This window comes from Phasianus colchicus, chromosome 5 (genome assembly GCF_987193195.1).
Source record: "Phasianus colchicus chromosome 5, bPhaCol1.hap1.1, whole genome shotgun sequence".
Taxonomy (NCBI): Eukaryota; Metazoa; Chordata; class Aves; order Galliformes; family Phasianidae; genus Phasianus; species Phasianus colchicus.
Genome location: NC_143440.1, coordinates 28,722,460 through 28,737,619, shown reverse-complemented (window position 1 = coordinate 28,737,619; position 15,160 = coordinate 28,722,460). Strand labels below are relative to the sequence as shown.

Genomic DNA, 15,160 nt, shown 5'->3' with positions numbered 1-15,160 from the left:
AACAAATTATTAAACCTTTGGGGAAAAAGGCAGCAGCAATCTAACATTTATTTGATATTCCCATTAGCAGCTAATGGAAGAAGGAGTTTTCAGAACCTGCCCACACCACAGAAAGCTGCTGCACAAATCCTCCCAATATCGATGTGGCTTATCTGTCCAGCACAGACCTTTACAACCAGTTGTGCCACCATCAACATTTTGAAACAGATAACTTGTTTGGATCTATCCAAGCTAGGAATCCATCTTTCTTTGCAGTTTAATACTCACTCTGACTTCCAGACACATCTGCCCTCTGAGCAATGAAGCTTTCCTGTACAGGGAGGTGACAGAGATGGCTCAGGACATCCATCCACACCACATCATGCTCTGCTGGAAAGGCTGAAGGGGAGTTCAGACAAAATCTTCCCAAGCCAGCTACTTATTTAACAGTGCTCACAAACCACCTGTGCTCCCACTTCCAGTGAAGACATATCTTGTAGTCACATCATGGTTTCTGAAGCAAAATCTTGCATGAAGGATGTCGGTCCCTTTTACAGAGTATAATGCTGTAGAATCAGCATTCCATCCCTGGGGTTGAATTTTCTGCCACTGTGCCGATAGTTGGATTCTCATGAGCAGGTTCCCAATCACCCTCATGAAACAATTTTCCAGAAGTTATTTTCACCATTATCCGTTATCAAGTGAAATCTTCCTAAGTAGCCATTTGGGCTTTATCAACCCTAAGGTCAACCACAATTTAGGTGAAAGACTGATTACTTCCAGGAAAAGCAAAGCAAGTTTTGCTCCCACAATCCAGGGCTATGGACAAACTGCGAAAGCTGATGTGTGAAGAAAGTAAAAACAGGTTGGATTTCTCTGACATCCTGAAGGACTGGCAGTAGTAAAAACCTAGCTCTGACATGAGCAAGTGACAACATACCAGAGCTGCCATGGGAGTAACAGCGAAACCAAAACACTGCATCTTGTCATAAAGCAAAGAACTCATTTCAGGGAAGGAACACTTTCAAAAGGTGCTGAGAGAAGGATAGCCACAAAGGTGGCTGAGGGCACAGGGAGGTTTCAAAGCCCTACTGTGCTTGGTGCACAGGGATTTGGTTTATGTGACTCCAAACACAGAGGAAAGGTGAAACAAGTCAGATCCAGAGATTAATTTCTTGGAGATGGGAAGACAAAAGAGAAAGAATCAGGAAATATGGGAGATGGACAGGAGGACAGAGAAAAGCTACACTCACTGCTTGCCTTTAGCCTCTTTGCCAAGCAGAGAACGGGATTCTCTGTTCAATTTCTTTGTATTTATTCATGTCAATAAAATCAGCTTTGTACCATCTTGGCAACATCTTCACTAGCCTTCCTTGCATCTGACATGCCACTACGGAGTTGGTGTCAGTCTTCATCATGGAATGGGCTTGCAAAATATCCATTGCAGATCTATCTGATCTCTGAATTATTTGAGTACATTAACAAAAAAGCTGCTAATGCCAACCTACTCAGTGTAATTTGTTTGGATGACCAGAAAGTCTTTGAGAAATTGTAGCTGCAGAAAGCAACTGATGAAAAAGAAGAAATGGGCTGCCAGACAGGGTTTGGTACTGCACACATAAGATTTATATAGAAAGAAGAGCACGGAATGGAGTATGTGGTCAGCAACTCTTACGGCACAGTTTAACAGCAGCACGTCCGCAGGCTTAGAGCAGGTGTGGTACTCACATGACACAGCCCTACTGCAGGCACTACAGGGATGGAGAAGCTGCCTCTGCACAGCTGGGTGGCAGGCTGCTTCCCAGCATGGCTGGCAGCCAGCCGAGCCATGCAACACAATCCTGCTCCCAAGGGGGCCAGAAGAGCTGTTTAGAAGACACCATGAAGGGCAGTCTGAAAACATGAAATGCTCCTACAGCACTCTAGGCACAGGCACAGTGTGACAGAGCCAAGTGAGAAGTAATAACAAAACGAGGCCACACAGTCAAGAAAGCCACATCTTTTGCAGTGCTAGAAAGAAGTGTGAGGAGACTCTTCATCAAAAGCAACCCAGCCTGAACCTCCCAGGAGAGCCAGGAGCTGCACTTTGCTCTTGCCTTGTGGGTCCCATCCATCACTGCACTGAAACCAAGTTCCAGCTACATGGCAGTGTACTCTTTTTTCCCAGCCTGTAGTTGCATCCTTTGTACAGGCCTCTTTGCACAGAAGTGGCTGCTGTGGCCTTGCTTTGGGCATCCTTCAAGGTAGAAGCATGTGTGATTCAGTACAGCAGTATGGACACACGACTTCATGAGTGCTGAGAGTCCATGTCCTGGGCTGCCTTCTCTGCTGGGAGCCGTCCATGACGTTTGCTGGTGATGACAGTGGCTGGCTGTCCCTCCCAATGCTGCTGAGCTCCTCATTCCATCATCTCAGGCTCCAGGTAAGCTCACCAGAGAGGCTGTGCTGTGCAGAGCACAGAATCCTTCCAGATGCCCTAGAATCAGTGTAGCGACTGTGCCACCTTGTGCCAGGAATATTTACAGATGTGTTTTAATCTGGCTCCTCCTAGATTTTTACAAACACACAGCTCTTGCTCTGACTTTTCTCTAGTGAGGCCAACCAGGGCTCCATGCCTCCTCCTCTTCATGGTCCAGCACTTCCTTCTGGCAGGCAGAGTCCAGCTGAGGCTGCACCTCCATCTCAGGTGAAAGTGGCTGCCTTGTGCAGGCTGTGTGGTGAAGAAAAGTAGTCCGACAGTTCTCTCTGCCTGTGACAGATCTGGCAATCCCACTGATTATCACCGATGCTAGAGTAAATGAGACATGCACAGTACAGCAAACTAGCATCACTGTCCTGCTAACCATGAGAATGGTAGCCTAGGCAGGAAACAGAAACACAGGATTTAACAAAAGCCAGCCCTACCCTACTTAGAATCTGTATCTCACTGCTTTAGAAAAAGATCCAGGGTTCACAGAGGGCAAACAACTGAGCAGGAACTTCATTGAGATGAGCCTGCATGTGCAGGAGGGAGTCAGAAGCAATGTTTTCCCTCCTGTACCCAGTCACGCAGAAGCGTGAGCCCCACAGACAGGAAGGGGCATGTGTGGAGAAGACCCTGGAGGTCTTCTAGGGCTCAAGAAAACATTTTTGCAGTCTTAGATTCAAAGATTGAATCTCCTTAACCTCCAAGAAGAAATTTAAATGTAATATAGATATAGTGAGCGCCTACCCAGAAGATGCAGCACACTACGTAGTTCTTAAATCTGATGGAGAAAAGCAGGAAAATAACTAGTGGCTACAAGCTGAAGTCAGGCAACTTCTAGGCAGAAGCCATGCACACATCTTTACACTGGAGGGCAGTGAACATACCCCCATGGGATGTGGCTGGCTTATAACTGCTTCTGATTAAGAGTGAATGCTCACTAAAGCTGGACTTTGGTGAGACCTAAAGGGTTGAGCTCAGCATGCAGAGAAACCTCAAGTCCATCGCCACCCAGGGGAGGCATGGGATGGTCTATTGGCACTAAACTACTAATGGTTTGGGGGTTTACATTTTACAAATCCACAGACGCTATATGCCATTGTCATGCTAATGCAAGCTGTGTCTATCCTAAATGTCCTGGAGAACCATGCAGGAGAGCTCAGACTGACTAGGGGATAGTTCCTGTATTTATGAGATAAGAAAGATGGAAATGTTTCAACAAGGGAAAGCCGTGTGATGCACGGGAAATTGCCAGATGTTTCTATCACCAGCAGCAGTACAGGGGATCAGAAATAAGCCCACAGGCATGCACATCTGGTTTTATTTCATTTCAGACTCCAAAAGGTGAATTAGGATTCCTTTACAGAAGCACTATAAAGTGCTTCTCTATTTAAAGATCAGCTCTCCCAGGCCACCCCAAAGCTGGTGACGCCAATGGCAAGACTTGTTCAATGAGAAAGAAGTCAAACACATATACAAGGACAAAGATACATGCAGGCAAGGCATGACAGAAACTCCAAGTTTATACCAACTACAATCCTGCACTGCTAGGAGATCCCAGGTCTCACTGTACCAATGCTCACGTTGGACATTAACAGAGCTCCACACTCTGTGCATAACAGGCCAGGGTTGTCTGAGACACATTAAGGTGCTTTTCAGATGAAAGACACGGAGAACCATTTTGCAAAATAAACACAGAACAGGATACCTCATACCTTCCCTCTTCTGTGGGCTTTTCACCACGTCTCATAGGGACCCAAGAGCACCAAGGCAATGCCACTGGCAGGCAACAACAGAGGGAAGGACAGGGGGGTGTACGGGACGAGCCGAAGAGGCAGCCATGCACTATGCCCGTCCCTTGTCTCTCACATTCCCCAAGGTCCTGGCAAAGGAGCAGGAGAGGGGAGAACAGCAGAGGTGTGCTCAGAACAAAAACAGACCAAGACAAAGAAATCCCATCAAAATAGTACAGTCTCTGAGGCTCAAGCATTGCACAAAAGGAGGATCAGAAGTAAGCTGGGCGCTAACAGGAGAGGTGACACCGGGACAGGGTGAGAGCGAGGATACGGAAGGGCAGAGAGTCAAAGTCCATCCATCCACATGAGGAGGAGAAAAGGAAGGGGGGGAGGAGGAGAGAGAGGGTTATATTTTCTGGATTTGGGGTTTGGAGACTTGACTCTATTTGTTTTGGGTTTTTTTCATAAAGGATCTCACACCTGATATTCCTCGTTCCATCCATTTCGGCTCACCAAGGGCAATGAAGAAATTCTCCTGCCTTTCGTATTCCTCCTCATCTACTATCTTAACCCTTACGGTCTTCCTGTAGGGACAACAAGAGAGACAACCGTGTACAGTGGGTCAGTGGGCCACAGGTGACGCAGCGGCGGCGGCAGCAGCGCAGGCTCCTGGCGTGCGGCCCCTTCCCACAGGGCAGCGCGCCTTGGCCGGCCTCTTGGACATGGCGCATCGGTTGCAGCTCCTCGGGGAGCAGGAGGGCGTTAGGGGGAGACAGGGCTGGCAGGGAGGTGAGGAGGGAGGGGGAAGGTGGGGTGGGACCTTGCTGATGGTTAGTGGGAGGCGACTTCTGCAGCACATTTTTCGGTGTCACATGGTAATTGGAAAGGGTATCAGCTGTCTGGATATCAACAGGAGCCACGCTGGGGTACCAATTGCATTTTAGCTGGAAGATTGATTGTTTCTGCTACTCTCACAATTAACAAAGGGACTGTGGGCTCAGAGCTTGAGAAAAAAGAGAGCCACATACTCACAGCCATGTTCCCCTGTGGGGTGAGGCTACAGCACTGCTAGCTGCAGCAGGCTAGTGTTTCTAATCCCCAGTTTTAAAGCAGCACATCTCATTGCTTCTCCTCCCTAATGCTGCCTGTCTCCTCCCCCAGCTTCTTCTGTGACTAAGGGACGCAGCTCTTGGAGCACGGCTGCGTGATGAGTTCTGGATACACTCAATGTTTCTAGTGAACATCTTCCCCCACCAATACAGACTCTTGGCCCTTCTCATCAGTGGAAACATTCATTGAAAAATATTCCCACTGAGGACCATTCTTCTTTCTCCATTCTTTCTCTCCCACAACGTCTGCCCCAGGCTCCCCTACTGTCCCCATTTCCCCCACTCCACGGGTACCATGTGACACAGTGAGTGCACAGCAGTGTTTAGGACAGAGCAGTTGGAAACAAAGAGAAGTCAGAGGAAGAGGAGGAAAAGTGGAGGAAGGAGAAGAGAGAAGAAGAAAGAAGAACGTTAACGTTAGTCTGGAGGGCCAGTACTACACCTTTCTGTAAACTCATATCCACCATGCGGGGGCTCATCAGCTCAATGAAGAAACTCTTGTTTTTTTCATACTCCTCATCATCAATTACTTTGATGTGAATTGTTTTGCTGTGGATGGAAAAATAATAGTAAGCATCATAAAGGGGAGAGGGGAACAGAGGAGCAAAGTGGAGCAAGGTTGGGAGCTGAACAGGAACATTAGAGAGTCAAAGTTTTCTCACCCACCGGAACGAGCTCAATGTGGCTCTGGAGAAGGCTAAAGCCCACTGCTGCCAGCAGTACTGACCAATTTCTGTTTAGCAAGCAGGCCCGAGGGCAGGGCATGCTATGCAGAATGAAGAGAGACCCAAACAGCTCTGACTCAAGAGCCAGGGCTGGGCTGCACCATGCAGGAGAGGAGCACACTTCACCCACACCACTGCTGCTACGCACACACACACACCGAAGCACACGCACACCACTAGCTTGGCTCCTGCTGCCTTTTGTGCATAACTGGTCTCGGCTGTGGATGGCAAGGATGAGAACAGCAGTACTGGCAACTGAAGAACCTGGAGAAATAGCCCCAGGCATCAAATGACAGCGTGCCTCAGCTCCCCAAGCTGAGCTGCTGCTTCTGCTCACGTGCTCACAGATAAGACAGAAAGTACTATTCTCTGTGCCCGATTATGAAAAGGACTGCGGCCCTATAGCCTTGCTCCCTTAAGCAGAGGTATTAAACACAAGTGGTGTCTTTGGCCCCATAGTGCTTCAGAGACTAAATGATCCACTCCTGAATCCTGGGGATGCTGCAACCCACACATCTGCCAGCATCCCCCTGAAAATCACCATTTCACAGTGAAAAATGGGCAGGTTGATTGCCTTTCATTGCTGCAACTTGCATTCCTACTGCTAACAGTAACAACCACAAAGTTATCCAGTCTCTCTCCAATTTGACTCACCTACATCACAACGGGAACTTCCACTCCCTGTGCTTGGCTCTTGTTCTGGGATGTCTTTCAGATGATGGCATATGGGATAGAGGGAAGAGTTTTAACAACCCCTGCTAAATCCATCAGTGTATGAATATGCAAAAAAAGAATGTCACCTCTAATTCTTCTAAGCTAAATCAGCTTCATTTTTGCCAGTGCTTGCTCTACCAATATGCTGCACTAATGCCAGCAAGCCTCCTTTCCCTTCTCCAGACCCCTTCAAAATTCTCTAATCCAGCCTGAAGGATGTAGGATTTTAAATGAGAGGTCTCTGTTGTAAAAGTCAGTGCTTTGCTAAGACTTCATCAGAGTGATTTCATTGTGTTTTCTTTGGAGAGGTTGATGGAATATCGCCTTTGAACCAGATGTTGTCTGGGCCTCTGATACTTTGCAAAGCTTTTTCAATTTGCTGAATTAAATATACATCTGATTCATAGCTCTGATCTTTTTCTTGCTCTCATGCTACAAAACAGAAGGTGGGATTTTCAAAAGCAGCCAGCACTTCCTGAATAAGTGTTGCTTCTTAAAATCCCATTCTTAATTATTATTGCTTACTGCTTTCCACTCCAAGATCCTCGTGTTACTTGTCTCCAGAATCAAAGTCATTCTAAAGCTTAATGTAATGCTTATTAAGCATATACACAATTTGGGTTTCACACACTAACTTTCTTTTACCTTTCTTTTTTTTCTTTTTTTTTTTTTTTAAATGAGGTGACTGTCCTGTTTATATCAGTAGTACGTGCACATAGCAGAGCAGAGGAGAAATGCTCATTTAATGAGAAAGTGTGCATGGCAGATATCTCTACGGCTGTGCTGTGTTGGAAAGCCTGACTTCCCATAATCCACCTGCCTGCACAACACACACACAAAGCTGTGGACTTAAGGAATAATGACTCATTGTGTGCCCATTTTGTTAACTAGAGAACTCTATATGGTATGCTAAGTAGTCCCACAGTGATGAGAATTCCTTATAGTGGTCTTTTGAAATGTTTTGTGTTTACTTGTTTTTTATTAAAAGCCAAGAATGAGAAAGAAAACACAGTGAGGACCATAGAAAGGATGCGTGATAAAATGCTGACTCTGCAAAAAGAACTCTCCTGGGGTTGGGACATTGCATGCTTTCCTATGACAGCCAGGCAACCTCTCCCTACAAGAATTCTGCTTGTCATATGGCTGTCTCCTTGAGCTTCCTTGCTTTGCAGGGACACAGAAAGGTAGGACCACACATAATTACTAAAAAATAAAATCAAGTAAAGGGCTACTACCTCTAACTCACCCTCTTCTTTTTTTTCCCCTCCTTCCTTTGGGTTCGTACATACTGATGTCTGCTTGCTGCCAATTCCCAGTCAGTACCTGCTGCCCTCTTCCCAGCCTGCCTTGCCCTAGCTCTCCATCCCACAGGAGCAAAAGAACACCATCGCATGTTCAGTCTGACTGCACAAACAGCTTTACCTTCCTTGCATGCCACTGGCATAATTAAGACAGGACATAAGCACTGTATCTTTCAAAGTCCAGTCCTCTCCCAGTCCCTTTTCCACCTGCAATGCAATGAAGTTCAACCATGATCCAAAGTAAGGGCTGTTCAGAGGAGAAAATCTGTACAAGAAAAAATGTCATTTGTGACAGCATCCCCTGCCTGGTGATGGCTGGTTCTCATGGAAATGACTGAGGTTTGAGCAATGATAGCATCACTCAGACTTGGTTGAAAGTGAGCTTGTCACAAGGGAAAGATCAGGAAGGAAAAGAAATAAGAAAAAAAACCCAAACAACCTACACCTTTGCTAGAATACCTTAGGTGTACTAGGTAAGGCCAAAGGAAACAAGAAAAATATTCAGATTTTCTCTTCTCTGTGAAGAGAAACAGATGCTCAAGCTTTGTCCTGTCCAACTCAAAGGCAGCAACTCCTCACAATATCTAGTAAGACCTCTATATAAGCATTAGTACTCTGAACTCCTACATCAGCTCAGTGGCAAACTGGATCATCTCTGCACTGATGGTTTTTCAAAAATGGTGTCTGAATTTGGCAACCAATTCAATGGCCATCAGCTTGTCTGTCCAAGAGCTGGGGACATACCATGTGTTGAAGCTCGGCGGTGGAGCACTTGTATGCTCCCTGTCCACAGGCTCCATCTAGCCACGGTTACCTCTGTCAGCTTCATCTCACTCATTTCCCTAAAATGAAGGTGAAGGAGCCAAACACAAGCACAGGGAAAACACTGCAGCCCTCAGCCAACCTCAGGCCCACAGGAGAAGGTACCCCAGGGTAGCAGTACATCTGACCTGCACAGCAAGACTATTGGACTGTGAAAACTCCAGGACCCGGCACAGGAGCCCAGGGGTGTGGGCTGTGTGACAGGGACACTTCTGTGGCTTGGAACCCTGATACCACATGTGGGTGAATGGTACAGGCACTGCCTGCTCCTTAGCCAGGTTGTTTCCTGTGCAGCCTGCAAGGAGCTGGGCCACGCTTGCTTCCTTGTGGGGAAGTGCCCTTTTCTCAGCAGATCACTGGGCCAGTGACTGTCACTGCAGAAATGTCACCACTGATGGAGGGCAGTTAAGGATTCCCAGGCTCTGTGACAACTCTGGCTGCTGAGAGTATTCCAATTCCTCTCCCTGATGAGATCTGCACCATACTTTGCTCAGCTTTGCAACTTTTGCACCCCACTCTGATGGCTCTGCAATGGGAAAAGAAGATATTTGCTATCTTTCCCCTTTCTGACAGCTCCATCATGGCCCAGACACACCTCAGACAGCTCTAAAGCAGATAACAATAGAACATCATCCAAAAGTCTGTCCTAGCAGTCAACTGCCTTCATTAAATGCCTCCAGGAACTAGCAGCAAGAAATCATTCTGCAAACCCCAAAGCTCCAGTACCAGCACCAAGCCACAGCATAGCTCAATCCCAGCCCCAAGATGGCTTAATATGTGAAAGCACTCTCACTCAGTCCTCAGTGGTGCTTTCAGCAGACTGAGCAATTCTTTTAGTTTGGACAAGCATAGGTAGCATCCTTCTGCATGTCTGCCTATGGGTCAGACAGGGCCTGGCAAGTACCATCTCCAAGAACACTGAACCATGCTCACGTGCCACCAAGAGCCCCCATGGTGCCAGTCTGGGCTCTCCTTTAAACATGCATTTAAAAACAATCACTGTTTTCAAAAGTTAGAGATGGGAAAGCTCCCCTCCTGGGGAGCAACATTAAGAACGAGATTTCCCTGAGTAAGCAACAGAAGATGAAATGAATAGACATCGATCTTCTCCTAAAGGACTTTGAGCGCATGATGTTGCTAAATTCCCCGTCTGGGAAGTACAGAGGATAATCTATAAAATCATTTTATTTGACAACACGTCCACTTCTAACACATAAGGCAACAACTGGATGGTTATTTGATTAATGTGCTAGAAAATATTGAGTATCTCTCTGTGTGGAGACTCTCATTTGCAGGAATTATTGCAGAGGAGGTTAAGAGGATGTGTCTGCATGACTTTGGAATGTGAAATAAGGCTCAGCTCTAAAAACAGCGTAAGTCAGGAAATGTCACATAGAGTATACCATTGAAACAGGCAGGGTTGTGCAAGGGCAGAATTTAGAGTCCCCGGTGGGATGCTGTTAGCCAGGATGGAAAGCAGCCAGGACAGCAAGGTAAACGTCCCTAGGACAGCGAAAAGTACCAGGAGATCTTTAGTAACTCATTAATGTGAATCATTGGAGCACACATCTTGGGTCAAACCATGTCACCCTGAATGCACCGTGATACACCCAGACTCTCACCTGACTTGCTGTGTGTGCAGGTACCTGCAGCATGAGTTTCAAAGTTTCAGCACTACTGTCTGACTTGCCCAGAGCTCAGCACCTGCTGGCACCAGGATGGCTTTTCAACCCAGAACTATGGATAGGACCTATTCTCTCTGCCAGAAGATCTCATTGAGAAGTTCTGTGGCAGAAATGCTGACTAGGTAAGATATCAGAATGCGAGGCAAACAAGAGAGGATTAAATAAGGCTAGGTATAGTGGGGAGCTGTCTTTGCCCAGCTCATTGGGAGGCACATATTTAACAGAGCAACGTGACACAGTGCTGGCAGACAAGGTGAAGAAGACAGCAAGAGAAACCCTGATATGATGCACACGGTCACAGAGCTGCACATTGAGTAATCCAGCCGGGACAAGCTGAACCATTTTGAAGCAAAGAATTATGCTGTCACATACATAAGACAGGAGGTTTTTGAGAGGGAATAGCATTCAATCCCAAAGCAGGTTCAATTCAAGGTCACAAAGGAAACAAGTGATCTTACTGACAATTGGTAATCATGGTAATTTAGGCAACTATCCAGTGTTAAGACCAAGACAGACAGGATGCACTTTGGTCTTCAGCCTATGCCCATGAAAGGAGATGTTTTGGCTCCCAGGATGATTATGGAGGGGGGAACAGGTTTAGAAGCACACAGCTGCAGCCACTAGGGGTGGCCTCAGTTTCCTCTAGCAGCCAGGTCAGAAATGAAGTTGCCTCTAAGGTCAGAGTCGACCTTGGTACCAATTATCTAAGCAGATGTCTACAGGATAGATGAACTGTCAGGATAGAGTTTCAGGCAGATCATTGATGTACAAGTTGCTGATGTAAGAGTTACAGAAGAATTGGTGCTAGTGCAGAAGCTGGAGATGAGCCATTGCGGGCCAATTTCCAGGAACTAGCTGTGTCATTCATGAGGACCTTGGAAAAGCAGCGGTACAGGAATCGTCCTACCATGTGCAGTAAGCACACAGGGAACAGCTCGGACTGTTTCACAACCAGACCAGTCTGCTGTAAAACATCATAGACAAAAGTCCTCTAAAATGGCATTTTTTTCTTTTGTCTTCAAGTTAGCCTGTGGGATAACTGATGATAACTAGTTATTGTTTCAGCAGGGTTCTCTGCAGTGCTAATCATTATATGACCTGTTATTTCTCCAGGCAATCCTGAGGCTATCCAAGTCACTTGATATGTCTGTGCTTCAGTTTCCATACCCATGCAGTGGCTGTGATCCTAATTTCTCACAGAGATTTGATAGTGGACAGTTGCAATTTGCAATTTGAGTTCTTCACTTGGAAGATGTTACAGTGATGCAAGCTAAGGGAGGGTCAAAGAAGGAAGCAAGAGAGCTTTGAGCAGTGGTAGAAGTGGTATGTATCAGTATGAACATATTCTGCCTTGCTTCTCATTTGAGAGGAGCTGTGCCTTTCTCTAGGGCAGTCCCAGAAAATAGAACTGGAAGCAACTATCATCACTGCCTTCAGGCAGAGCCAGGCCCACCAAGCCATTCCTGACAGGTCAGTGGTTGTCCAGCTGGTTTCTGAAAGCTTCACGATACAGGCAATATTCTGTACATTCTTTCATCATATTTCATCCCTCTAGCCTCTTTCCTAATGTCTACCCTAACTCACAGGGTGCAAACTTCCTTGAGAGAAGAAGGAAGAGACTGCAGGGATTGCTCCTTGCTACAGCACCAATGTCTTTGCTGTCCTTCCTTTCACAAGGATAGAGAAAGGAGGCAGCATAGAAGCTGCTGAGAACCTTCCCCACATGGCCACTTCTGCAAGGACCAAGACCAGGAACACCATCTTACACCAAGGCAGATCACAGGGAGGAGGAAACTTCCAGTGAAGAAAATGATATGCAAGAAATGGCCATAGCCTGAGATGGAGATCAGGCTGCTCAGCCCAAACTCTGTGTACCTTTCCTTGTCTGTCCCAGTGGACCATGCTGGGCACTGTCCAGGAGCCCCATCTGTCTGGCTGCTGGGGTGTAGAGTTTGTTCACATTGCACCATGTCTTGAAGAGGGATAAAAGAGGAAATATTGACACAAAAAAGTGATTTCCCTTTGTGTACTCACCCTGTAGTCTTGGCTAATTAGTAAATTGGCTCATGTTTCAATTAGGACTATTGGAAATGCTTTAGTAGCTGACACATGATAATTAAAGGGACATAGCCAAGACTAAAGCCTCTTTCCAAAAATCTTTACTTGCACTAGAAAAGTCTAAAGCGCTACCAGTGAAAGATGTATAGCAACACCTGGTAAAATAAAGAGAAGTATAAGATATCTGTTATCTTTCCTGCATCTTGAATGGAAAAGCTGGAGTCCACTTCATGGTCAGCTTCACCTCTCAGGCTGCATTCATTTCCCGCCACAGCAGCACAGCCCTCACTTTCCATTGCCATGCAACCATAGAATGGCTTACATCGGAGAGAACCTTAAAGATCATCCAGTTCCAACTCCCTGCCATAAGCAAGGCTGCTACCCACCAGCTCAGGCTGCCCGAGGTTCCATCCAACCTGCCCTTGAATGCCTCCAGGAAGGGGGCATCCGCAGCATCTCTGAGCAGCTATGCCAGCACCATACCACACTCTGAGTAAAGAGTTTTTTCCTAACATCTAACCTAAATCACCCCTCTCTCCGTTTAAAGCCATTCCCCCTCGTCCTATCACTATCAGACTGCATAAAGTAAGCTCCCTTCAAATACTGGAAGGCCATGATGATATCTCATCAGATCCTTTTTCAAGCTAAACAAGCCAAGTCCCTCAACGTTTCTTCATAGGAGAGGTGCTCCAGCCCTCTGTTCATCTTTGTGGCCCTCCTCTGGACCTGCTCCATGCAAAGAGATAGAAAGTGCAGAAAATCCACATGACTGTTTCACAGCTACTTTGCATGGGTGCAAACAACTATGCAAGCAATAAGAAATCAGAGTTGCTAAGTCACAGGCAGGTGAGTCCATTAAGCACAGACATTCCTTGCAAACAAATCCTTAAGTACCTGGTATGGTATTTAGGGCAACTCAAGAGATACAGCACATCTACTCATGTCAGCCACAGGGATCAGCACTGGAGCTATTAAATGGCAGACATCTCAAGCTCAGCTCCGAAGCCTTGGAAGAGCAGAAGGCATGCTGGGCAGGCACAGCAAAATACCCTGGGAGCCTTCTTAGCACAGCCAGCTCTGCCAGATAAGCAGATTTCCAAAGCGTTCTACATTTCACTTTGTACAGGCATGACAAAATTCTCCAGTACAGAGGAGTTCCTCAAGGAAGCATGCCACAATTTGTTTTTAAGAATTACTGCAAAAATGGGAAGAACATGGTAGCATGGTTTGTTAAACTTCCCTACTCACAGCTGATCCACACTGCTGATCAGCTGAGTTAAATTTGGTTATACAAACATAATAGCCCAACTCCACAGATTTTTTTCTCTTTATTTGGTTTAATAAAGCTTTTTTTATATTTAGTGTTTTGAAGGCTCAGCTATATAGTTTTTAAATTCCCTTAAAAAAATTAAAAAAACAACAAACAAACAAAAAAAAAAAACCCACCCAACAAAGCACACACACAAAACCAAACACACTCTGGGCTGCTTTGTGAATCCCCTTCCAGACTGCTGGCGCTGCCTACTGAAGTGCTGTGCACACACTCAGGCCTCACCTGGCCAGCTGCAGCACAGCTTCTTCCTGCTGACCCTGAGACTTGGTGCTTCAGATCAGTAGAGAGCAGACAGCCTCAGCAGCCTATGGAGCTACGTGCTGAGGTCTGTACAATAAGCACTTGTCTTACACAAGCAGTAATGCAGCTTGGCAGTCCATGGAACCAGACTGTTCTGGTGGGCATCAGCCCGCTATGGCTGCAGAGCAGTGCCAGGGCCCTGGGCATAAACGTCTCTTCCCCCATTAACTTGGGCTGCTTGAGCAGCTTTTCTGAGATGAAGCTGTGCCCTTTTTCTCTTAGAAAGGAATTTTACAAAGAACAAAACCTCAGACACAACCCTGTGGAGAATTTTAGAAAAAATTAGATGGTGGAGAAAGAAGGAAGGGAGACAATTCACTCCTTATCAGACGGTTTTGAATTTCTCTGCTTCCAGCTATTCTGATACATTGCAACAAAAGACTGTGATGTCAAACCCCTCATGGGTGCTGATGGCCAAATGAAGTACCAAGATTCTGCTGTCTGCTCTTTAGAACAGCTCCAAAACCTGATGTTGTGCAGGAGCAGAGGTGCATTGGGCAGCAGAAGGCAGGCTGGTCACCTCAAAGTACCTCAAGTTTGTCATGAACAATTCAGCTGGAAGGACCCTGTCCCACCAAAATGTTTTCCCACCTACAAGATGCCTTTTACTGTCTGATATATCAGCAGTCCAGGGCTTCGAGCAGCCCCCCTGGTTTTAATCTTTCAGCTGAAGGCATGGAGATTTGGAAGCTATATTTAGACATCTTCTCTATTCTTCAGCAACAGGGTTGCCATGGAGATGCTGGCAAGGATGGGAAGGTGGGGATGAAGGGGGAGAGGAAGTTGGAATGAGAGGTGCCAGATTCAAACATACCACCAGCATGGGGAGGCTTGAAATTCCCTGAGGGGCAAAAGTCACTGAAACTTGCTAGCTAAAAGAGTCTCCTGGCATTGCCCTGCATTGCTCCGTGCTGCTGTGGCAGATTTGAAGAGA

General features: G+C 46.4%; 1 protein-coding gene across 7 annotated transcripts in view; it reads right to left on the bottom strand.

Annotated features, from left to right (window-relative positions):
• SLC8A3 (solute carrier family 8 member A3) overlaps positions 1-15,160 on the bottom strand; it is a 100,314-nt gene that overhangs the window by 13,066 nt on the left and 72,088 nt on the right. For 4 of the 7 annotated variants that reach the window (XM_090141114.1, XM_090141116.1, XM_090141117.1 and 1 more), the window contains exon 4: positions 4,660-4,763. In XM_090141114.1, coding sequence (XP_089997240.1) covers positions 4,660-4,763 — 104 coding nt within the window. Of the gene's footprint in view, positions 1-4,659; positions 4,764-5,730; positions 5,838-15,160 lie in introns of all 7 variants that reach the window. The other 3 variants (XM_090141113.1, XM_090141115.1, XM_090141119.1) reach the window with 1 other exon arrangement.